Below are 24,757 nucleotides of genomic sequence, written 5' to 3'. Positions count from 1 at the left end.
ATATAGACCTGCACTCAACCTTAACAGAACAGAGACTTGCCTAAATCATTCCATTTCATTCCTTCCAGCTGTAAGAAAGAGGGCGCTTTCATCTCGCCAATCTGGGACGGATTTAAGTTAAAGTTTCAGAGGCAAAGGAATCCGCTCTGCAGTCCGCCAAGTAAAAACATTTTCAAAAATGCATCATCCTGCATAGTTAGGCAGAGATTTGGAACTATGAACTCAATTATGATCTCCCAGTGGGTCCTATCCTGCTGCTTTCAGATGTCTATGGGCATATAGACATCAGTCACCTGTTTAATACGAATATGGACTGCAGACTGACTGATGCGGATGATAACCCCTGTGGAAGGAGGCGGAGGCAATGAAGTTCAGGGCTGCAGTGACCTGGAGCACAACAGACAATTATATGCCAAGCCATTGCAGTTGGCTGCTTGTCTTCTTGCAAGATGTGACACAATTCTTGACACTGCCTCCTTGGAGAATCAAAGCCTCCTTCAGCAATGTACCTCAAGGAACTGCAAGAATGCTGTTCTGGGCCCATAACCTCTGTGGATAGGGTAGTGATTCTTCTGAACAAGTTTCTTTCTAATTGATTTCTCTCCAGCTCCAGCTCAGATTGTTCCTTCTCATATTCCTACAAGGACCCCCTTCAAGAAACAATTGTAATGCCAGAAGCACTTTGACAGTTCAGAACCTCCTTTACAGCCTTGGTGCGAACCTGGACACAAGAGCTGAATTCCAGAGGTGAGGTGAGAATGACTGCCCTTGAACGAGCATTTAAACAGAGTGTGGGACCAAGGAACCCGAGTAAAACTGAAGTCAATGGGGATCAGGGGGAATACTCTCCAGTGCCTGGAGTCATACATGGCACAAAGGAAGATGGTTGTTAGCGGTCAATCATCTCAGCCCCAGGACATCGTTGGAAGAGTTTCTCAGGGCAGTGTCTTTTGCCCAACTATATGCTGCTTCAATGACCTTCCCTCCATCATACGACCAGAAGTGGGGCTGTTCACTGATGATTGCACTGTATTAAGCTCCATTTGCAATTCCTTCGATAATGAAGCAGTCCATACCCACATACAGCAAGAGCTGGACAACATCCAGGCTTGGGCTGATGAGTGGCTAGTAATATTCGCGGCAACAAGTGTCAGTAAATGACCATCTCCAATAAAAGAGTCTAACCATCATTCCTTGACATTCAACGGCATTACCATCACCGAGATCCTCACCATCAATATCCTGGGGGTCACCACTGATCAGAAACTGAACTGGACCAGCCACAAATGCTGTGGCTACAAGAGCAGGTCAGGGGTTGGGTATTTCTGTGAAGAGTGGCTCACCTCACAACTCCCCAAAGCCTTTCCACCACCTACAAGGCACAAGTCAGAAGTGTGATGGAATATTCTCCACTTGCTTGGGTGGATACAGCTGTGACAACACTTAAGAAGCACGACACTATCAAGGACAAAGCAGTCCATTTGATAAGACAGCCCATCCACTGCCTTAAACATCCACTCCCTTCACCACTGGCATACCATGGCTTCAGTGTGTACTACAGCAATTCGACAAGGCTTCATAGAAACATAGAAAATAGGTGCAGGAGCAGGCCATTCAGCCCTTCTAGCCTGCACCGCCATTCAATGAGTTCATGGCTGAACATGAAACTTCAGTACCCCCTTCCCGCCTTCTCGCCATACCCCTTGATCCCCCGAGTAGTAAGGACTTCATCTAACTCCCTTTTGAATATTTAGTGAATTGGCCTCAACTACTTTCTGTGGTAGAGAATTCCACAGGTTCACCACTCTCTGGGTGAAGAAGTTTCTCCTCATCTCGGTCCTAAATGGCTTACCCCTTATCCTTAGACTGTGACCCCTGGTTCTGGACTTCCCCAACATTGGGAACATTCTTCCTGCATCTAACCTGTCTAAACCTGTCAGAATTTTAAACGTTTCTATGAGGTCCCCTCTCATTCTTCTGAACTCCAGTGAATACAAGCCCAGTTGATCCAGTCTTTCTTGATAGGTCAGTCCCACCATCCCGGGAATCAGTTTGGTGAATCTTCGCTGCACTCCCTCAATAGCAAGAATGTCCTTCCTCAAGTTAGGAGACCAAAACTGTACACAATACTCCAGGTGTGGCCTCACCAAGGCCCTGTACAACTGTAGCAGCACCTCCCTGCCCCTGTACTCAAATCCCCTCGCTATGAAGGCCAACATGCCATTTGCTTTCTTAACCGCCTGCTGTACCTGCATGCCAACCTTCAATGACTGATGTACCATGACACCCAGGTCTCGTTGCACCCTCCCTTTTCCTAATCTGTCACCATTCAGATAATAGTCTGTCTCTCTGTTTTTACCACCAAAGTGGATAACTTCACATTTATCCACATTATACTTCATCTGCCATGCATTTGCCCACTCACCTAACCTATCCAAGTTACTCTGCAGCCTCATAGCATCCTCCTTGCAGCTCACACTGTCACCCAACTTAGTGTCATTCTTTGGCAGTACCTCCCAAACCTGCAATTCTCTACCAGCTAGCAGGACAAGGGCAGCAGGTGCATGGGAACACCATCACCTCCAAGTGATACACCATCCTGACTTGGACATATATCAGCATTCCTTCAATGTCGCTGGGTCAAAATCCTGGAACTCCCTCCCTAACAGCACTGTGGGAACACCTTCACTACATAGGCTGCAACAGTTGAAGAAGAAGGCCCACCACCACCTTCTCAAGGGCAACAAGGGATGCACAATAAATGCCGGTCTTACCAGAGACACCCACATCCCCAAAATAAATTATAAAATCTACAATAGCAACTACAAGCCCCTTCAAATCTTCCAAAAAAATCCACAAGCTCGGCAAGAAAAATGTCTCCTGAAGCTCTACTTTACAGCTTTACCTGAGCGAAGCAGAGGGTCCCGTTAAATATAGTGTTTAAAATGGCTACCTCAGGTATTGTACTGCCCATGATTGGTGGGTGGGGGCCGTAAGTGGTGTTCGGTGGTACAGTCAGAAAATGGCATTAGCATTATAATAGCATCACGTGAATATAGTCATGAGGTTCTTGCCTCTTTCAGACAGTCGCTTGGGTCAGCAGGATTTATGACTACAGGAAAATCAGGCACGGTGTAAAAAGCAGCAGAAAGTGTTCAGAAAGAACAAACATTTTATTTTCCACCTACCACTGCCCTATTTTTGAGCACAATCGTGGCAGTAAAGGGACAAAAATGTTTGTGAGCATTTAATTTGATGGCATAATTTGTGGTGGAAAAATATCGTCTGTTGAATGGAACAGTAACCAAATCATTTAGATTTATTGTCTTCAAGACATGCAACACCAAATGATGCACGCTCTTCCAAAACCGAGTCGTTTAAACTCTCCAAGATGCTGATGGTTCCCTTGGAAAAGTCAGAATCATTTGCTTCTGGACTGATGTTGGGAAATTGTAGATTAATCTATAATTAAATACCTCCAATTACTAAAAGTGCATACAATGGTGGATCAAATAAATGTAGAAATTCATGTCTTGAAGTTGAAGATAATGGATCTGTAATTTCAAAAACCTGTAGATGTTTTAAATTTGCGATCATTTCAATTAGGAAAAATTGCATTCAATATTCTTTCTGCTAAATCTTTCCCAGCACAGATTAGCTACTCTATAAGTGTTGTGCTTCATTCTCTTTCTCTACACCCACACTTGTAAAAAGGTTACATGTACAATTAGATCCTTTCACTACAATGTGTGATGTGCTAGCAGTATAAAATTGTTATTCTCCAGATAATTTCATTTCTCTACATTGTTGTCTGATATGAAAATTGTAGATTGCATTGATTTATAAAATATATACAATCAGTTAACTTGTAATTGGAATAAATGTAATCTAATATTCCATTCCAAAATAATTTTGCTTTCCTGAAACATTTTCATACAGGTACTCCCTGTCCTGTTTTTTAGGATGCCTTACTGCCATGTTTACATTTTCAATTGCCTCTTTACCCACTATCAGGCACCCAGTTCTGGTCATCATATTATAAAAAGGATACAGAGGCACTGGAGAGGATGCAGAGAAGATTTACAAGGATGATACCAGAAATGCGAGGGTATACATATCAGGAAAGGATCAACAGGCTGGGTCTCTTTTCTCTTGAAAAAAGAAGGTTGAGGAGTGACCTAATAGAGGTCTTTAAAATTATGAAAGGTTTTGATAAGAGTGAATACAGAAAGAATGTTTCCACTTGTGGGGAAGCACGTAACTAGAGGCCATCAATATAAGATAGTCACCAAAAAACTTAACAGGGAATTCAGAAGAAAATTATTTACCCAAAGAGTGGTGAGAATGTAGAACTTGTTACCACAGGGAGCGGTTGAAGCAAATAGTAAAGATGCATTTAAGGGGAGGCTAGACAAGCATATGAGGGAGAAGGGAATAGAGGGTTATGCTGATAGGTTTAGATGAGGAAAGATGGGAGAAGGCCCGAGTGGAGCCGGCATGGACTGGTTGGGCCGAATGGCCTGTTTCTGTGCCATATATCCTGTGTAATCCTATTGCTCAGCTGAAAGGGTGAGCAGGCAACATCTCCCCAGAATTCTATTAATGCAGTTCTGAAACTGCTGATTGGAAAGAGCAAGAGCGGAGCTGGGCAGCTTGCCATTTTATTTTCTCTCCCTCCCATTGAGGGACTACTTGCTGTCTGCACCCCTTCCCTGCACCATCAAGACCAGAAAATCGGCATTGGGAAAACCACAAACTTGAACTCACATCCTACTTGCTTGGAAACTTTCTATAAATCTCTAATAAAAGTGGGACTCACTTATTTATCACATCTTTATGGAATTCATAATAAGAGGCTTACACTGTACCTGCAATTAGATATTCTTTTTTCCCACTTGTTTCAAGCATGACTCCGCACACTGCTGATGAAGTGGCAGTGAAAATATATTCAATATTGTTCTCTGGTCCTTTGAACATCTGTGAACAATGCAACATGTCTGTTAAAATCAGTGTAATTCAGGAAATTAAGAGGATAAATTTGTTAGAACATAGGCAATAGATTGTAAGTAGTGGGATCCAGCGATTAGCTGTTCTCTATTAAAAGGTCACCAATTCTGAGACCCAATAGAAAGAAAAGCTTGAATTTATACAGCACCTTCCACAACCACCAGACATCTCAAAGCGCTTTACAGCCAATGAAGTACTTTTGGAATGTAGTCATTGTTGTAATGTGGGAAATACGGCAGCCAATTTGCACACAAGCAAGCTCCCACAAACAACAACGTGATAATGACCAGATAATCTGTTTTTTGTTATGTTAATTGAGTGATACATATTGGCCACGACCCCGGGGATAATTCCCCTGCTCTTTGTTGAAGACCTTGGGATCTTTTACGTCCACTTGAGAGAGCAGAAATTTTAACGCCTCATCCGAAAGACGTCACCTCCAACAGTGCGGCGCTCCCTCAGCACAGCACTGGAGTGTCAGCCTAGATTTATGTGCTCAAATCCCTGGAGTGAAACTTGAACCCATAACCTTCTGACTCAGAAGCGAATGTGCTACCCACTGAGCCACAGCTGACGCGGTTTCTAAATGTATTCTTCTTATGCAGACTTGAAACACGAATATTTTTATTTTTCTAGTCTTCTAGATATGCATACTTCAAAATGTTTACTGAAGATTAAGTTATAATTTGCTACCTGTGCCAGATAGAAATCATAAAAGTTCTACTTGAGTCATTTTTCGATGGGGAATGAACTTCAGTTAAGGATTTTCACTGTTGACTGGTCACTAATGGTTTGCATTGAATTCAGTGACATCAGGAGATAGGGGGTTATGGGGAGCGGATGGGGAAGTGGAGCTGAGTCCATGGTCAGATCAGCCATGATCTTATTGAATGGTGGAGGAGGCTCGAGGGGCCATATGGGCTACTCCTATTCCTATTTCTTATGTTCTTATAAAAAGCATTTGTGGAGCCATCAGCTCAGTTTATATGCATGAACACATGTATGACAGATTGGCAGAATTTAAACAATTGGCAAAATATAGTCACGTGATTACCGAGGATATCTTTCTCTGTTGTGGAACAATGGAAGAATTATCAATTTTTCTTGATAATTCATCACCTGCTAATTTAATTGTGGTTTTAAAATGTGTGATTCCTTGAAATGCATTTTCTAATGTTAGCAGCTTAACTACTATTATCCACCTTGATATTTTTGAGCCAGCCCTGCATAACCAGCATCAACAGGGCAGTTTCTGCTAATATATGAAGCTTCCATGTTATAGGCACCAGAATACATAACTCTAGGTAATGTCATCTGTGAACGATCGGTCTCTTGTACACTCTCCAACTCCAACTGAGATTGATATTTTCAGAGGCCAAGTGACGTTCAATATGCCTTACACACATTGCACTGAAGGAATTTAGATTGATTTTTGTAGCTGGGCGAGTGCTCACCTTCAAGACTAATTTCCATTACTGCTCAATGTTCTGACCTCCAATTCCTTTCATTAAACTGTTTGCCTACTCATTAATGAACTGCAGCAAGTCAAACATTTATCAACATTGGACTGTTTCCTACAGTAAGTTTTGTCCTTTCTTGCAACCTCTGTACGAGTTGAATTGATCACTTGAATTGCCGCTATTTAAGTGATTCAGTTCCAGGGAAGCAACACAAATCCTACAGCTCTGAAAATATCCCTGGCTCTTAGATCAAAAAGATTTTGAACGTGAGATATACTCATCTTCTCGTGACTTGAAATGCATTGGTTCTATCTCAATCCCGATTGCTGATTTTTCTACAACAATCCCAGAGGAGTCAAATAAATTGCATCTTCTCTCTCTAATGTTCGAGACATTTTCCAGGCCGCTGGTAGGACAAGTATTGTGCTATAAAGCATTTTGAGATGTCCTGAGGATGTGAAATGTGCTTCATCAATGCAATTTCTTTTTAACTACAGGAATTGCTCCTGCACGACATATAGCCAAAGACTTTTGGGATGCTAAGCATGCAGTTTGACTGTGATCCAAGTATTCTTGCTTTTCTCAAGGTCTGGCCACTTTGTGGATTATTGCATGAAGGGGGCCATTTAGTATTGAGATAGTTTAGGGTTGAATGAAGTTTCCCTGCCTTTACAAAATGAATGTGTCAAAACTAAACTTGTGCATTAATTTGCTCCAATAAAGAGGTATTAAAATCATGCTTGGGTGACTCCACTGTGTATACTTGCTAACTATCCAAGAGTGCTAGTGTCATGGGAACCACGACATCATGGATTGTACAAATAATGTTATTCATATTTATGGAAACTATGATGTAAATTGGGCAATCCAATGCATATCGTGGCACCACAACATCTATTGGCCATGACCTCTGTCTAATTAATAGTGCGTGTTCAACCCCATGGGCTGGACAAGGATTCAGCAGTGGCTAGGCATAACACCTACTTATTGTAGGGATCCATAGTACAGTGGCACTTTAATAAACACTAATGTGCCCGTGTTTGTGCAGTGGTACTCCAAGTTTCAGAGGAAGCAGGGTGCGCCTATATATATATATATATATATAGTGCAACTGGTGTGGCTGAGATCTCATTATTTAGTGCATCATCATCATCATCATCATCATAGGCAGTCCCTCGAAATCGAGGAAGACTTGCTTCCACTCTAAAAGTGAGTTCTCAGGTGGCTGTACAATCCAATGCGGGAATTCGTCTCAGTCACAGGTGGGGCAGACAGTGGTTGAAGGAAAGGATGGGTGGGGAGCCTGGTTTGCCGCACGCTCCTTCTGCTGTCTGCGCTAGGTTTTTGCATGCTCTTGGCAACGAGACTCGAGGTGCTCAGCGCCCTCCCGGATGCTCCGTCCGCTTAGGGCGGTGTTTGGCCAGGGATTCCCAGATGCTGGTGGGGATGTTGCACTTTGTCAAGGAGGCTTTGAGGGTGTCCTTGAAATGTTTCCTCTTCCCACCTGGGGCTCGCTTGCCATGTAGAAATTCCGAGTAGAGCGCTTGCTTTGGGAGTCTCGTGTCGGGCATGCGGACGATGTGGCCTGCCGAACGGAGCTGGTTGAGTGTGATCAGTGCTTCAATGCTGGGGATGTTGGCCTGGTCAAGAACACTGAAGTTGGTGCATCTATCCTCCCAGTGGATTTGCAGGATCTTGCGGAGGTAGCGCTGGTGATATTTCTCCAGCGCTTTGAGATGTGTACCTCACCTCACTCATATCAGACAGGTTAGCACAACAAAGGCATTACTTTCAACCTAACTGGGTATCTTTCATTGGTAAAAAGGTTGAGAATGCACAAATGCAATTAGCTTGAATGAAGGCTGGGGAGAAGTCACCATTCTCTTAAGGCATGGTTGATTAAACCTCAGGATTCAGAAGTGTCAGCACATTGTTTTAAAACACTGCACTGCCCACTATTCCTATGTTATTAAGTTTTACATTTAAAAAAAGGCCCTGAATTTCCACATGGTCCATTGTGCAGTAGCACGGTTACAGTGCCAGAAAATAACAACATTCACCAGCAGGGGGAGGAGGATGCAAATTTCCTGGGCCAATTCATTTGCATATGAAGTTGTGTTAGTTGTGGCATTATCACATTATCAAGGCGCTGTGAGCGGTATAGGCCCCAGGAAATTTCAGTGCAGGAAATGTGCAGCCCCCGCAAAGACTACATTTATGCTCTTGAGGACAGTGGGGAGGCTGCAGTGTTTCTTTCCTCGACCCCTTTGATTTGATCCACTGAGAACATCACCCACTTTCATCAGAAGTGACTCCTGGCAGAACCATGACCAGTCACAAGCCAGCTGTGCCCATGAGGCACCATGACAGGGTTGCAAGTCGCCAAAGGGCTGTACATTTTTCTCATCAGGAACTGCCAGCTCTCCTGGAAGAGATGGAAAACAGAAGGGACAGACTCCTCGGTGTGGCAGACATAAAGTGGCCGGCAGAAAATGAGTGTCAACATTGCTGCCTGGAGGGAGGTTGCCCAGGCACTCAATGCCAATTTCCTCACACTGAGATTGCACACCAATGGCAGAAGAACTTCAACAGCTTGACCACGGCAGGCAAGGGAAGGTCCAAAAAAATGTTGTCCCTTTCTACCCTGAACACCACCACACTCTTGATCCTCTTGACACTACCAACTCTTCAGAATTCAGTACCAATCCTTTGCACTCTGTGCTACTTAAGGGCACCAACAACTCCCTATTCCACACTATGGCCGCACATCTCCCTTGCACCACCCTAAAACACTTTTTTCCACTCAGACATATTTATAAGAACATAAGAAATAGGAGCAGGGGTAGGCCATATGGCCCCTCGAGCCTGCTCCGTCATTCAATAAGATCATGGCTGATCTGATCTTGGACTCAGCTCCGTTTCCCCGCTCGCTCCCCATAACCCCTTATCCCCTTATCGTTTAAGAAACTGTCTATTTCTGTCTTAAATTTATTTGCTGTCCCAGCTTCCACAGCTCTCTGAGGCAGCGAATTCCACAGATTCACAACCCTCTGAGAGAAGAAATTTCTCCTCATCTCAGTTCTAAATGGGCGGCCCCTTATTCTAAGATCATGCCCTCTAGTTCTAGTCTCCCCCATCAGTGGAAACATCCTCTCTGCATCCACCTTGTCAAGCACCCTCATAATCTTACACGTTTCGATAAGATCACCTCTCATTCTTCTGAATTCCAATGAGTAGAGGCCCAACCTACTCAACCTTTCCTCATAAGTCAACCCCCTCATCTCCAGAATCAACCTAGTGAACCTTCTCTGAACTGCCTCCAAAGCAAGCTCAAGTACTCAAGCCCACTCTTCCCAAAATATTCTTGTCAGACATTCCTTAACTGCAAGCCTAACCTTCATTCACTTATCTTGTTGCAGCAGAAACGAGCATACAATTCCCAGGAGAGACTCAGAACCAGCAGGAGCATCTCCACCTGCAGACTCCTAACCTCCCCATGAGCAGGAGGCCATGGACACCCTGGGCATGCACAGCCCCATCGCTATATGTGATGCTGAAGCTGGTAGAAGATTACCAGTGTCTGAGAAATGCCTCAACACCTACAGTTTTGCCTTGTACCCCACAGCATTACCACACACTTTCAAGCTTTTCATTTAACCTGAGAGGGAACGTGTTCATTCCTTCTCATCTGCCATCCTTCCCTGTAGAAGCACAGCAGCCATGGTGGCCTCCATATGGCAGACGAAGAGTCTGAGGAAGAGGAGGAAGTGAACCATTTTCCATCCTTAGCAATACAGCAGGAAGTGATAGTTCTGGAGGAGGAGGAAGAGAGCAAACAGCAAGCCACAGCACACAATCAGAAGACTGATTTCCCCCCATCTGCCTTTTTCCCAACCCCGCCCAGTTTGTCACCCATGGAAGTTGCCTCTTTTTTCCCCAGGCACCAGCTCAGGGAGTTCCAATCATGGGAATGTCCCTCAATGGCTGAACAGGTCCTTCAGAATCTGAATTGGAACTTGGCCAGGAATGATCCCTGCGAATGTTCATCCTCCCGAATTTCTAGGGTCTGCAGTTCCCTATCCTTGAGAAGCACTGGCTCCTCATTATCAAGCCTGAACTGATGGCCTTCCTTCAGAGCAAAATTGTGCAGAGCGCAGCATGCAATGTGGATCTTCACGAATCGTTGGGGTGCGTACTGCACCAGATCAGTCCAGGTAGCAAAATATGCTCTTCAACAGTCCGATGGCCCTCTCCGTCACAAGTCTTGTTGCTGCGTGGGCCTGGTTGTATGCATCCTTTGCCTGTGTTCTCGGTTGCTCCAGTAGAGACTGGAGCACGGCTGTATATTTCGTCTCCTTGGACATAGTAATCCTCACCAAACAGATCAGTGAGTGTGGAGTGGTTCACAATTAAAGCATTGTGGCTGCTGTTGGTATGCTTGGCATTCACATGCAGAATCTTATGTTTGGCATTGCAGACAATCCAAACATTCAGTGAATGGAACCCCTCCCTGTTCACCAATGTTAGTGTATTTTCTTTTGGCGTATTCAGTGCTATGTGGAACCCTGGGAAATCCAACAATGTTGGCTCTCCCCCTCTGCTGCCTGGGTGTCGTGGCAAAGTGGATGAACTCTCTAGCTCTGCTGAAGAGCATGCCTGTGACCTGTTGAATGGCCGTCATGACCTTTCCCTGGCTGATATTGCATAGATCCTTTGTGGCACCTTGAAAGAATGAGGTGCCAGAAAATGCAGGGCAATGATCACTTTCACTTGGACAGACACTGCCGTTCAGGCAGTGGAGCGAGGCTCAAGGTCTTCATAAAGAGGGTCGCAGAGATGTGCAATGGCAGCCTTGGGCAATCTTCACACAGAGTTCTTCTAGGAGGTCCTCGAAGGACCTCTACTGCCTTTAGACACGTGATTGAGGATAGTATCTGGTGGGCTGGTGCCTTCTGCAATATTGTCTTATTCGTCTTAGCTCTGCTGTTGCTAGTCCTCATCCATAATGATGGCAGAGAGAGGTGAGCAAGGGGAATTTCATATCTGTTTCAAAGTCATTCTATCCACGTGGAAGGCTGGAGGTCAAAAAATCTAGGGGTGGGGTGGGAATGTAGGACTGTGGGGTTGGGGGGGGTGGTGGGGTTTGGGGGGTGAAGTACAAGTCTCAATGAGACTGAACAAACTCTGTTGCAAAAAAACATTTGTGAAGCCAGACATCAGTGAAGAAAGTTTGTGGACTCCAAAGCTCGGTCTAACTGACCCAGAGTGCAGTAATATTCTCAGTCACAGCACCACTAGATGATTGGCACTTCTATGCAAATTAGCCCCATAGGGCTTGGGCGGGCGGACTCTCAAAGCTGCCAAAACGATACAGAAAACTTACGTTTAACATTATAACATGGCATAGCGTGGAAATTTCCTTTATCTTTTCAGTGTTAAATGGCATGAACAGTGTTACTGTCAAAGATCATAAGGAATTTACCCCCCCTCCCCCATTTTGTTTCGCTGGAGAAAGTTGATTAATTTTGACTGCGTGAACATTAGAATCATTTAGATTAAGAATAGCTCTAATGATTGGTGCTGGGTTGTCAGATCCACAACATCACTCACCAACACAGCCACCTTCTAAGAACAAAGTACAATTCTGAATTCTGTTCAGAGAATTATCGTTTGAATTCTAATTAAATCAGAACATGCAATTGTGACCACAATGTAAAGTTTCCATTTTAGTTTCATTCTTTGCTGTAGGTACCTTTATCTGTTTGATCTCGTACTGGATCTTCTGGATGGGATTTCCATAGATGTCATTCCCAGAATTCACTTCTTTATTTGCAACCACTTTTGCCCTTATCACTGTTAAAAAAAAGAGAAATGAATTAATTTGCAGTTAAAGTAAACAGTAGGAATATCGTTTAAGCAACGATGGAGTCAAGAGAACCAATTTCCCATCTCTAAAGATCAAGTATAATTCTTGGAATAGCATTAGGAAAGAAACTTCCATCCCAATGAATAAACATTTGCATAAATAAGTAATAGCAGTTTTATGAAATGTGAGTGGATCTCCCGTAGCAATGCTCACAGTATGTCTGTTTTTAAGGGCAGGAGACTGATATCCTGTGGCTCACTACATATATTTCTGTTAACAAAAAGCAACTGTGTGCAGCTTAGTGTCAAGTTATCATCATCATAGGCAGTCCCTCGAAGCGAGGATGACTTGCTTCCACGCCAAAAAGGAATGAGTTCACAGGTGTTTCAATGAAGGACCGAATATTCCAGATCCCGAACTAAACCTCTACGTGGATTTTTTTAATATGTGGTGGCCGTTGCACACCAGCCACCACACGGGCTTGACAGAGCTAGGCCTTGGTCCAGTGGCAAGGATTACCCAAGACGACTGGAGACCTGCTCTGCTGCATGGACTTAGCATGCACACATATCGCAGTGTGGACTGGTCCGTGCTGCCCCTGGGCCCTCGCTTATTCTGGGTCCCAGACTCACGCCTCTCCTGGGCCCCGGTCACTTTCAAGTTGGGACCACGAGGGTAACTGCAGTGTCCACGTCAGGCCAATTAGAAACAAACAATTAGTCTTAGCCGATTCTCAAGTCAATTGGGGATCAGACTAGCTTCAATTTTTATGTTTTCTTTATATAAATGTGACCCCTTTAATCGATTATACCAGTATTTCTGTGCCTACCCGAGGTCATATAAAGGCAGATATCGCGCAGAAGATTTTTATGTCAAATAGAGGCCAGAATGACTCTCTTTTATATACTTAAAATTATGACCATGAATATATGTATTTATATCGATGTCTGCAAAACCCCTTCCATATCTTTGTGTCTGTTGTTTGAAATGTGTCTGAATGTGAAAGTACTTGTTCACATGAATAATCCAGACAAGTTTGTCAAACTCGGAGGGAGCTTTGGATGGCCTGCAAAATCTTCCTGCCTTGGAGGATACCAGATTGTGTTGTATTGTTCCCTTCACATTGACTCAATCCCTCAGTTATCCAAATGCCATAGAGTAGAGTTTGGCATCAACTGCCCTCAATAGAACACATGCACACAAACACAGGGGCTATCAGGAAAGAGTGGGACTTATTGGATAGCTCTTTCAAAGAGCTGGCACATGCACGATAGGCCATAATGGCCTCCTTCCGTGCTGCATGATTCTATAACAAACATACTTCACCCGAGAACAGGGAGTTTACTTAAGTTTTCTATCGGGGTCTAATAAATAAATCTCAGTATTGTTGTAAATTCTTTAAATATGTAAACAATGTTGATTTAAAAAAAATCAAAACACCAGACAGACTACCCTCAAAGAAAACCTTTTTCCATTTCAACATATACGAATAGTATTGTATATGCAAACACTCTCTTAATGACTCCATGAGGCAGGGGTATGGCACTTGAACTGTACAGACTGTAGTCCTTTACTGCAGCTTCTAGAGTGAGGACACCAAGAGGCGAGCTCCCTTTTATGCTGGGTTACCTGCAGTGTACAGGTGACCCTTAGGTCTCCAGCAGCAGCACCCTCTGGTGTACAGGTATGGTATATACAAGGTGAAGGTACATTCAGGTCTAGTGTTACAGTTCATCATTAACACGCATACATAACAAATAGGATTGGTTCTGAGCATCAACCAACAGGCAGGAAACCTTGATTTCTGCTCACAAGCAAATATGCCCGTGAACAGATTACAGTAAACCTTTTGGCTCAGAGTAGAACAATAACAATGATTATAACTTTGTATGGGCTGCTTTTGTAATCTTCCCAGTATAATGTTTGTTGCAGAAGTTTTCAAAACCGTTTATAAAATACCCTCAGTACCAGTGCAGACCGATGATGTTTTTAGAGTTGGGTGGGCAGATAATAGAGTTGCACTGTTCCACTTAGTAGAGGATTTTGCAGATCTATGACTTTGATGATCCCAAGATGTACCCATGCATATAACGTTTTGAATTGACGTGCATTGTGTTGTGTATTCTATGGTGACAGTTGTAGCGCTGGTGTGTGTGTGTGTGTAGCACTACCCATGTGAAACCATTGCTTAGAGGTTATCTCACTGTTAGTGTTGCTTTCAAACTTGTGGAGGCACTACAACCATTACAGTATGTCTTCAGCAGTCACAATACAAACATGGTGTAATGCTGGTGGCAAAGATGCAACATGAAGGCAGTAGAAAAAGTCTTATGGCTGCCCATCTAGTTTTAAATGAGTTCCAGTTTTATTTACGCAGCCAATGTCCGATACAGATCCAAGACGCCGGGAATTGTGAATAGTCCTTTAGGGAACCGGGCATTTAGGAATATCTGATAGGTTTTCTCCGAGCTTCACCAAATCTAAAACGTAAACAGTATAAATGCAGAAATTATTGTCGTTCTCACCTGTAAATGTTTTACGTGGCACCAAGAGAACTTTCACACAATCATTTATTTTAGTTGTTCCGCTGGCCACCTTTTTGCTGATACGATGTGACATTCTGATGCCATATAATCCATTTGTTCAACAAAGCTTAAATTTTAACTAGAAAATGCTGGATTAATTGACAGCGAGCAGTCTCTGTGAAACATGGCCGGTGGCTGCTGACATTCCTACTCGTGATAAAAGCTAACTTTCAGTTTTCCGTATATTGACGATGTTTAATAACAATTCTGAAAGTGCCTAAAACATGCCAAACCCAAAAGGCACTTCAGTTTCTTCATGCACCTGCTGTATTATTTTGCCGCGGTTATGTTTTCTTTACTCTCTCCGGATGTGTAATTTAACTCTTGCCTACGTTATTACTTATCAATTTCCAATTCATGTGAGGATTGAAGATTTGAACATTTATAACTGCAAACAAAGACCTGCATTTATTTAGCTCCTTATGGTGTCTCTCAGAAACATCTCATAGCGTTTTCAATGTGATTTATGAGAGGTGCACTAAATGTGGATAATGTGGCATCAGAAGCAGAAAGGACACGCATGCTGAAACCATCTTGAATATCATCATCATAGGCAGTCCCTCGGAATGGAGGAAGACTTGCTTCCACTCCTGAAGTGAGTTCTTTGGTGGCTGAACAGTCCAATACGAGAGCCACAGAATCTGTCACAGGTGGGACAGATAGTCGTTGAGGGAAGGGGTGGGTGGGACTGGTTTGCCGCACATTCTTTCCGCGATCTGCACTTGATTTCTGCACGCTCTCGAGGTGCTCAGCGCCTTCCTGGATGCACTTCCTCCACTTAGGGTGGTCTTGGGCCAGGGACTCCCAGGTGTCAGTGGGAATGTCACACTTTATCAGGGAGGCTTTGAGGGTAAATCGCACCACTGCCAGGTCTCTGGCATCATTATTTTTCAGTCTAAGCAGCAGCGGTGTGAAAACGGGCTTAAATGAAGCAAATTCACAACCGCCATTAAATTTAATGGGGACGGGGCTATGATAATTAGCGGTTCAACTTTCTTGGTGAGTGTCTGCGGAACAGCACCCAAGTACCTTCTTCTCTTCTTCTTAGGCAGTCCCTCGGAGTCGAGGATGACTTGCTTCCACACTAAAAATGAATTGTCAGGTGACTGATGAGTCCGATGTGGGATCTACAGACTCTGTCTCAGGTGAGGTAGACGGTGGTTGAAGGAACGGGTGGGTGGGGTGCTTGGGTTGCCGTGCACTCCTTCCGCTGTTCATGCTTGGCTTCAGCTTGCTCCCGGCGAAGAGACTCGAGGTGTTCGACTCCTTCCCAGGTGCTTTTCCAGCAAATGATGGTGTGGTGTACATGACGCAAGTCACTTACACCATAATTTGCTGGATTTCTGCACCACAATGGTGGTGCACGCCATAGGTGTGCCGTTACTATGGTGCAAGTTTTCAACAAATTCGGGCCCAATATATTTTTTTAAACCAAACCAATATTGAGTGCAAATAGGACTATGGATATTCAGGGGAACCATACAGCACTCTAGTTAGAAAACAAAAAGCAGAAGGAAAACAATATTGTGAATGAAGCAAAAACAGAGAATGCTGGAAATCTCAGCGGGTCAGGCAGAATCTGTGGAGAGAAAAACAGAGTTAAGGTTTCAGGTCGATGACCCTTCGTCAGAACTGGCGAATGTTCGAAAAGAACAGATTCTTAAGGAACTCTGAAAGGGGGAGAGGAAGAAAGAACAAAAGGAAAGGTCTGTGATAGGGTGGAAGTCAGGAGTGATTAGAGAGACAAAAGGGATGATGGGCTGAATTGAAATGGTAATACCAGGAATTAGAAAAAGATTAGTCTAGAGGGGATGTGAATGGTGGAATAATGACCAGCTGCCATGGTCAACAAAGAGGAAAAAAATCCATTTGATCATTGACGGGGGAGGTTATCTAAAATTGTTGAACTCGATGTTGAGTCCAGAAAGCTAAACAAAAGATGAGGTGCTGTTCCTCAAGCTTGCGTTGAGCTTCATTGGCACAGTGTAGGAGGCCGAGGACGGAGATGTCAGAGTGGGAGTGGAGCGGGGAATTAAAGTGACAGGCGACCGGAAACTAACGAAGGATCATTGACCTGAAACGTTAACTCTGTTTCTCTCTCCACAGATGCTGCCTGACCCGCTGAGATTTCCAACAGTGCCTGTTTTTATTTCAGGTTCCAGCATCAGCAGTATTTTGCTTTTGTATTTGTGAATGAAGCACTTTGAATGTTAAATTCATTCTTCCTGAAAGGAATTACTCTATTTTGTAAGTCAAAATGGAGTGACAGAGACATCCAACCACTGGGATAGTTTTACTCTGTTGTTGCCTGGAAGGTAAGCATCGTCCGGGTGGAATGTAGAGAGGAAAATCTGATGGGGAGGTTCTCACACTCCTAACAGAACCCACAGGTTTTCCTTTCATTCATTTAAATGGAAGGCAAGTCTGGTGGTTTCTGTTACTGGCATGCAAACCTCACGCCAGATTTTCCTTTCCATGCTCTACCCAGACAATGCTTACCCAAATCCAGGAGGCAACGATGAAAATCTACCCTACCATCTCCCTGCTGAAAATGTCTCATTCGAATATAGCTAATCAGTTTCCAGTTAACTGCCCTTGATCGGAATGGGGAATCAGCAACCTTCCTAATGCTGGATGCCATTTCTGAAACTCATTTCTGCACATCGACCTATATAGTGGTAACACTGGAGTTTTGTTCAAAAATGATCAGACAGCATGTCCTGCAAAGGATAACTATAGATTTATAGCCAAGAGGAAGGTCATCATTTGAACACGCAAGAACATGTTTAACTGCTTCTTTGAATTTTTTTTTCCAAAGAATTGCAAGGGACCAAGAAAATTTCTGGAAAACTAATAGATTTAATGCAAAGTAAGAAAGACATTCGGAAGAAAGAATAGATAATTTATTCAACATGTGAAATAAGCCCGATAGCTCACAGGTGACAGATGCTTGAATAAGTTAAGACGATGAAGAAAGGTGGGAGGAGGCTCATGTGGGCATAATTCTTACACTATTCAGACAAAATTCTTACAGTGCTTAATAGGGTAGATACAGGGAGGATGTTTCCCCTGGCTGGGAATTCTAGAACCAGGGGTCACAGTCTCAGAATAAGAGGTCGGCCATTTAGGACTGCGATGAGGAGAAATTTCTTCCTTCAGAAGGTTGTTAATCTTTGGAATTCTCTACAGCATAGTGATGTGGAGGCTCAGTCATTGAGTATATTCAAGACAGAGATGGATAGATTTTTGGATGTTAAGGGAATCAAGGAATAGGGGGATAGTGAGGTAGAAGATCAGCCATTACCTCAATGAATGGCGTAGCAGGCTCGAGGGGCCGTATGGCCTACTCCTGCTCCTAATTGGACCAGTTGAGCCGAATGGCCAGTTTTAGTGCTGTAAATTCTATGTCAGATTTAGAAACATAGAAACATAGAAACACAGAAACATAGAAACATAGAAACATAGACACAGCTGTGAAATTACGCCTTGGGTTAATGGAAGGAGCATTGAAGACATTTGCCTCAATTGCCGTCTTCTCCTTTAGTCGTGGCAATAATCCTTTTATTTTAAACTGGATACTGCCAACACTGAAATAGCAGATTAAGGAATTTCAGATCTGCTGCCTATTATCCCAGACCTGAATTTTCATGGCTTATGAAGTACTGCATTCTGGAAAAAAAATGAACGGTAGTATGAACTGTGTTTTCACTCTATTGTTGAAAAATATACCTTTTGTTCAATGCTATTCTGGCAGTAATTGGCACTTGGGAAGCCATTTCTCCATTTTTTTTCTGCCAGAAGGGACAAACTCGATGATTCATTTCTTCAGAATAACAGATTTGGTGAGTACGTGTTTCTGGGCAGCACTCCATGTGGCAGGAGGGAGGGAACAAAGTCTTGCTGCTGATATACTGTACACATACCCATGGGGTTTCCCTCAACCTTGCTGTGGGGCAGGACGTGAAATTTCCATTGCAGTTTTTGGGCAGGGTCCAGAAATCTGCTGATTTTGCTCACTCTCTTTGTCCAGCATTCAGAAGCTGGGAAAATTCTAGTTTTTTTAGCTCTGCATAATATGAAATAAAGCAATACGATGCACAAAGTCCCAACATGAAGCGCTCAATGTAGGTCAGGACAAATTTCAATGCATCATCAGCATTTTAAAAAAATCCCAACCAATGTTGATCTTCAGCTTAAATATCAAAATAAGTCACAATTTGAAGACGTTACAATCAGTTTTTAGGAGCCAGAGTTTGAAGGCTTAACGTATGTTTTTAAAACCTGCCTAACTCAGGGATGCAACAATCCAGTCAACAGAGTGCATTTTGCAAAAGAAATGATTAATGTGTCACTTCACACAGATTTTTCAGAGAAAAGTAGGCCGAGAAACATTTTTAAATGAACTTAATTTAAATGGTAAATTGGGATGCCTTCCCTTTGCAATGCAGGTCAACTCAGTTGACAAATAATAACTCATGGATATCTAGAGAGAAAATGGTGGAAACTGCACGAAATAACAGGTTGGGTTTTAACTTGGGCCGCCTGATGCAAGGAGTGCGGTCGCAGCCCAAAAGTGGCTTAATATGTCCATTACGCCTGCACCCTGTGTCGCTGCTACCATCAAAGGGCTACCGCCAGGCAGCCGAAATGTCTGCCTGATTCAGGCGGTAGATCTGCAGAATTCGGGGTCCTTCGATGCACAGAGGACACTGGTTGCCACTTTAGGACAGAATCAGGGCCGGGCACAATTATAGAAACATAGAAAATCGGTGCAGGAGTAGGCCATTCGGCCCTTCGAGCCTGCACCGCCATTCAATGAGTTCATGGCTGAACATGCAACTTCAGTACCCCAATTGCCCAGTTTTAGTTGGCAGTCCAGCCAAAGAGGAGGAGTGCCCGTCTGGGCCGCACAAAAATAACCCGGGCCACTGCCACATCGGGTCCGCGCTCAACCTACCCTTCTCTGGGCAGGACATGCCGCTGGGCTGCCTGATACTGCACAAGCTGAAAGCTGGTGAGCTGGCCCGAGGGACCCGTTTTCTGCCCGCAGCCTGCCTAGGGTATGGTAACGAGGCCTGGCCTCAATATCTCAAGAATAACTCACTATTTGAGTGGTGTTTGGTAATCTAAAAAAAATCTAAAATTATTTATTAGACTTTAACAAATCAACATTTAATAATGCACATGTGGGTACGGTAGTGTAGCGATTATGTTACTGTACTAGTAATCCAGAAGCTTGGACTAATCCAGAGAACGTGAATTCAAATCTCACCAGGGCAATTTGACAATTTGAATTCCGTTTAAAAAAAATCTGGTATCAGTAAAAGTGGCCATGAAACTATTGGATTGTTGTTAAAAAAAACCAACTGGTTTGCTACAGTCCTTTACGGGAAAAAAATTGCTCTCCTTACCTGGTCTGACCTACATGTGACTCCAGTCGCATACCAACATGGTTGACTCTTAACTGCCCTTGTATCAAAGTCTTCTGGGCAACTAGGGATGGGCAATAAATGATGGCTTTGTCATTTGTAATGTATTTGCTTCATGGGTTCTTTGCTTAAGAATTCATATATATTGCTATTAAGAACTAGTTGGTTTATTAACAAAGGTTTAATAATCACACTACACATTACCAGTTCATCCATTAGGCTCACAACTGCATACCTCATCGTGGATGACCTAAACCCAACTGACTGGGGTTTTATTGAGTCCTGTGAACATCATCGCTAAGCAACTCACAATGCAACCGCTCTACAACTATTTTGGTTTGCAACAGCTCCATAAACCTGTGAGCACACTCACAGGTGCATACATTTCACCATGATACCCACATCCCAAGAATGAATTGGAAAAAATCCATGCTCACAAGGTTTCTCATGCCATTCTGAAATGGAGTACGGTCTAAGCAAAGTAATCCAGCTTGATGAAAATGAAAAAAATGTGTTAATTACTGAAGTGGCAAATTAAAGTTCAAAGAAAAAGCATTTAATGATCTTTTGATTATGGTAAATAATAAAAATGCACCTAGAATTCAAAAAGAATCCCGAGACTTGTGAAAGGAAGTCTGTTTAAGTTTAAGAGTCCAACTTATGGAGTCGACACAGTCCCAGTATTCCTTTTTAGAAGCAGTCCAATATTTAACAAGAGAACATCTTATAAATTCTGATTAAAATTTGACATGACGGGGCAAAATTCCCCAGCGCCCCGTTTGGGGGCGGTAACCCAGTCGGGGAAGGACTTCTTGCATCCGGCGAAGTCCCGCCCCAGCCACAAAGTTGGGGATACTGCCCCTGACAGGAAGTGGAACGCAATATCGCATGCTCCATGTCGGGGCGGTACCTGGGGTAGGGTCAGCAGCGCTGCGCAGCTTCTCCACGTAGCGCTGACGCGTTTCAATGCCCCTCTACTTCCGTTGAAGGGGAGGGCTGCTGCATACTCTGAAGGGCCTCTGATGGCCTCCAGGGTGGCGTGGTGCCGAGGCCCAAGCCCACGCCACGGAGCCTCAAGATGGGCTGACCGGTTAGTCGGCCAAAATGGCAGTGCGCGGCAAAGCGCACCTCCCCTTTAACTTCCGCCCTGGGAGCAGATGTCGGCCCGGTTCGCGACAACGTGAGGTTGACGCTGACACCGCCGTGGCCGCCTCACGAGGTGCTGGCCAATTTCTGCTGCAGAGCGGAAAAGGGTTGCTGCGGGGCGCTAAGGAGTTGCCGCGCACGCCAATGACGTCATCGCTGGTCGCGCAGCGTCCCAGGGAGCTACTAGTCGGGAGTGGCGCTACCGTGCCGGCGTCTCCGCTAATTCCCGCACAATTTCATGGGAGCTGGTAGCGCCCCCCTCCCCACCCCCGTGTGAAAACAAGTCCCCCCCCAGAGGCCCTAATGGGAGGTGCACAACAGGGGCAACATTTCTGTGAGGGTAAGTACCCTTCAATTTTGCAAGTTATTGTTCTTCCTTTCCGTTCTTGGGTTTCGAGGTAATTCTCCCAGTGATGTCCCCTGTCCAATGGGGAGAGGGAAATGAATGGCTTCACTTGCTCCCCCCTCTCACCATAGAGCAGCAGGTCATGGATGCAAAACCACATCACCACACTATAGTGCTATTCATTGGATTGCCAATGCGTCTCCCTACATTCAGCCTTAGATGAGTTCTTAAAGGTGACAATTTAGTTTTCACAGCACACATAATAATCTCAAAGTGCGATAGAGAAGGAAGTAAAAAAAAATGGGGTCCAAAGCTTCTCAATCAACCGCACACAAAATTACATTTCATAAGATAGCAAAAAATGAGTTGTATATTTGTTGCTTTGTGCAACAGAAGCATTACTTATGGAACTTGCTACTGGGTAAAGTTGCCATGGAGAGGCAGCCTGTCATTGTGCACTATGCTCAGACATGGTGCCAGCATTTCTGTGTGGTCTGATCTTTGTCGTCTACAAAATAACTGCAGGTTACACTGAAATAGAATCTAACCCTGTGCACCAAATTTAAGTGTAATTGAATAGCAAAATAGAATCTCAAGTATATTATTTGTTGAGATGAAATTTTGAGTTGATGGCATCCTTGCTCTTAAGGATTAATTATGGAAATTAACTTGGAATTTTTCATTACTTAAAGTCAACATATGCAATAGATAAAACCAGTTCTCATCAATGATTTCCCATTAAAATGAGAGAGGAGATTACTCCTTAAAATATCTTATAGGATGCTATAGTATTTTCTCTAAGAAAAACCAACTGCATCCTAGTCAATAATGCTGTGTCGTATTGGAAAATTCCTAACGAAGTAGCCTTTTTTGGTAACTATTAAAACAGCGAAATTATTCAAATAGTTTCATTTCATTTCTATTATTAAGATTTTTAAAATATGTTTTGAATTTAACACCTATCCTTGATTGAATTCAACATATGTGTACACAATTTAAATTAATTATTATTAAATTAATAAATCATAAATTGCACCAGGAACACACTACAGCAGGGCATGATGCTAATAGAATTATCAACCAGTGTTCACGATTCATATCAAATGCCATGAATAATATGCCTGAACCAGCAACTGGTCTGAACATTACCTGAACTGAGCACTATGCCAAATTAGAATACTAACTAAAATATTAACTGGAAAGTCATATGTAAGGACAAGTACTACAGCGTAAATCCAAATTAAACCAGCTGCATTATTTTAGAAAAATTCTACTTTGTCATAATTTGTCCAGTTTTGATATATATCTGATAACCTGCACATCACAATGTGGTGGCATGGATGAAGGGATAAACGTGATTTTGTGTAGGTTTCCTTTTCCAACAAGTATTTCAGTGGTTTTCCTGGTGGTCTAAATGAAGGCGGGGGTGGGGAAGTCCAATTCCTCCTGGACTATTAGAATCATAGAATGGTTACAGCACAGAAGGAGGCCATTCGGCCCGTCGAGCCCATGCTGGCTCTCTGCAAGAGCACTTCAGCTAGTCCCACTCCCCCCGCCATTTCCCCGTAGCCCTGCAAATCTTTTTCTTTCAAGGTACTTATCCAATTCCCTTTTGAAAGCTGTGATTGAATCTGCCTCCACCACCCTTTCTGGCAGTTCATTCCAGATCCTACCACTTGCTGCACAACAAAGTTTTGCCCTATTTCGCTTTTGGTTCTTCTGCCAATCACCTTAAATCTGTGTCCTCTGGTTCTCGACCCTTCTGCCAATGGGAACAGTTTCTCTCTATCTACTCTGTCTAGACCCATCATGATTTTGAACACCTCTATCAAATCTCCTCTCAACCTTCTCTGCTCTCAGGAGAACAATCCCAGCTTCCCCAGTCTATCCACATAACTGAAGTCCCTCATCCCTGGAACTATTCTTGTAAATCTTTTCTGCATCCTCTTGAAGGCCTTCCTAAATTGCAGTGCCCAGAATTGGACACAGTATGCCAGTTGAGGCCGGACCAGAGTTTTATAAAGAGTCATCATATATTGGATACACTGGATGCGGGGAGGATGTTTCCCCTGGCTGGGAAGTCTAGACCAAGGGGTCACAGTCTCAGGATACGGGGTAGAAATTTAGGACCGAGATGAGGAGAAATGTTTTCACTCAGAGGGTGGTGAACCTGTGGAATTCTCTACCACAGAAGGCTGTGGAGGCCAAGTCACTGAATATATTTAAGAGGGAGATAGATAGATTTCTAGAAATAAAAGGCATCAAGGAGTATGGGGAAAAAGCAGGAATATGGTGTTGAGATAGAGGATCAGCCATGATCATATTGAATGGCGGTGCAGACTCGAAGGGCCGAATGGCCTACTACTGCTCCTATTTTCTATGTTTCTATGTTTCTATTCCTTGCTTTTGCATTCTGTGCCTCCATTTATGAAACCCAGGATCCCATATGCCTTTTCAACCACTTTCTCAACCTGGCCTGCCACCTTCAACGATTACTAAGTAGGTATCTGAATCTCTAGCAGCCTAGTGGTCAGTATCTTAGTATCTCTTGTTTAATGACCAGAGACCACCCGAGTCCCCGCTGATCTCATGATGATGAAACATCTTAGTCACTGGTCGTTTGGCAGTGAGCAATTATCTAAGTTCCTGTTGGCCTAGCTACAAATATGCATCTAAATCCCTGCTGCTCTCATGGTGAGATAAGATCTAAGTCCCTACTGGTGAGTAACCATTTGAAATCCTGATGATGTAGAGGCATAAGAACATAAGAAATAGGAGCAGGAGTAGAACATATGGCTCCTCGAGCCTGCTCCGCCATTTAGTATGATCATGGCTGATCCGATCATGGACTCAGGTCCACTTCCCTGCCCGCTCCCCATAACTCCTTATTCCCTTATCGATTAAGAAACTGTCTATCT

The 24,757-nt window shown here is 43.6% G+C and overlaps 1 protein-coding gene across 1 annotated transcript in view; it reads right to left on the bottom strand.

The window, feature by feature from the left end:
* Positions 1–24,757, bottom strand: part of timp2a (TIMP metallopeptidase inhibitor 2a) — a 66,155-nt gene that overhangs the window by 9,214 nt on the left and 32,184 nt on the right. The window contains exons 2-3 of the mRNA XM_070857767.1: positions 12,220–12,320; positions 4,869–4,977 (exon numbers count right to left, since the gene is read on the bottom strand). Of these exons, the coding sequence (XP_070713868.1) occupies positions 4,869–4,977; positions 12,220–12,320 (210 nt within the window). The remainder of the gene's footprint in view (positions 1–4,868; positions 4,978–12,219; positions 12,321–24,757) is intronic.

This window comes from Pristiophorus japonicus, chromosome 16, assembly GCF_044704955.1.
Source record: "Pristiophorus japonicus isolate sPriJap1 chromosome 16, sPriJap1.hap1, whole genome shotgun sequence".
In the NCBI taxonomy this organism is placed as follows: domain Eukaryota; kingdom Metazoa; phylum Chordata; class Chondrichthyes; family Pristiophoridae; genus Pristiophorus; species Pristiophorus japonicus.
The sequence above is the reverse complement of the archived record's forward strand: the minus strand, read 5'-3'. Positions and strand labels throughout refer to the sequence as shown.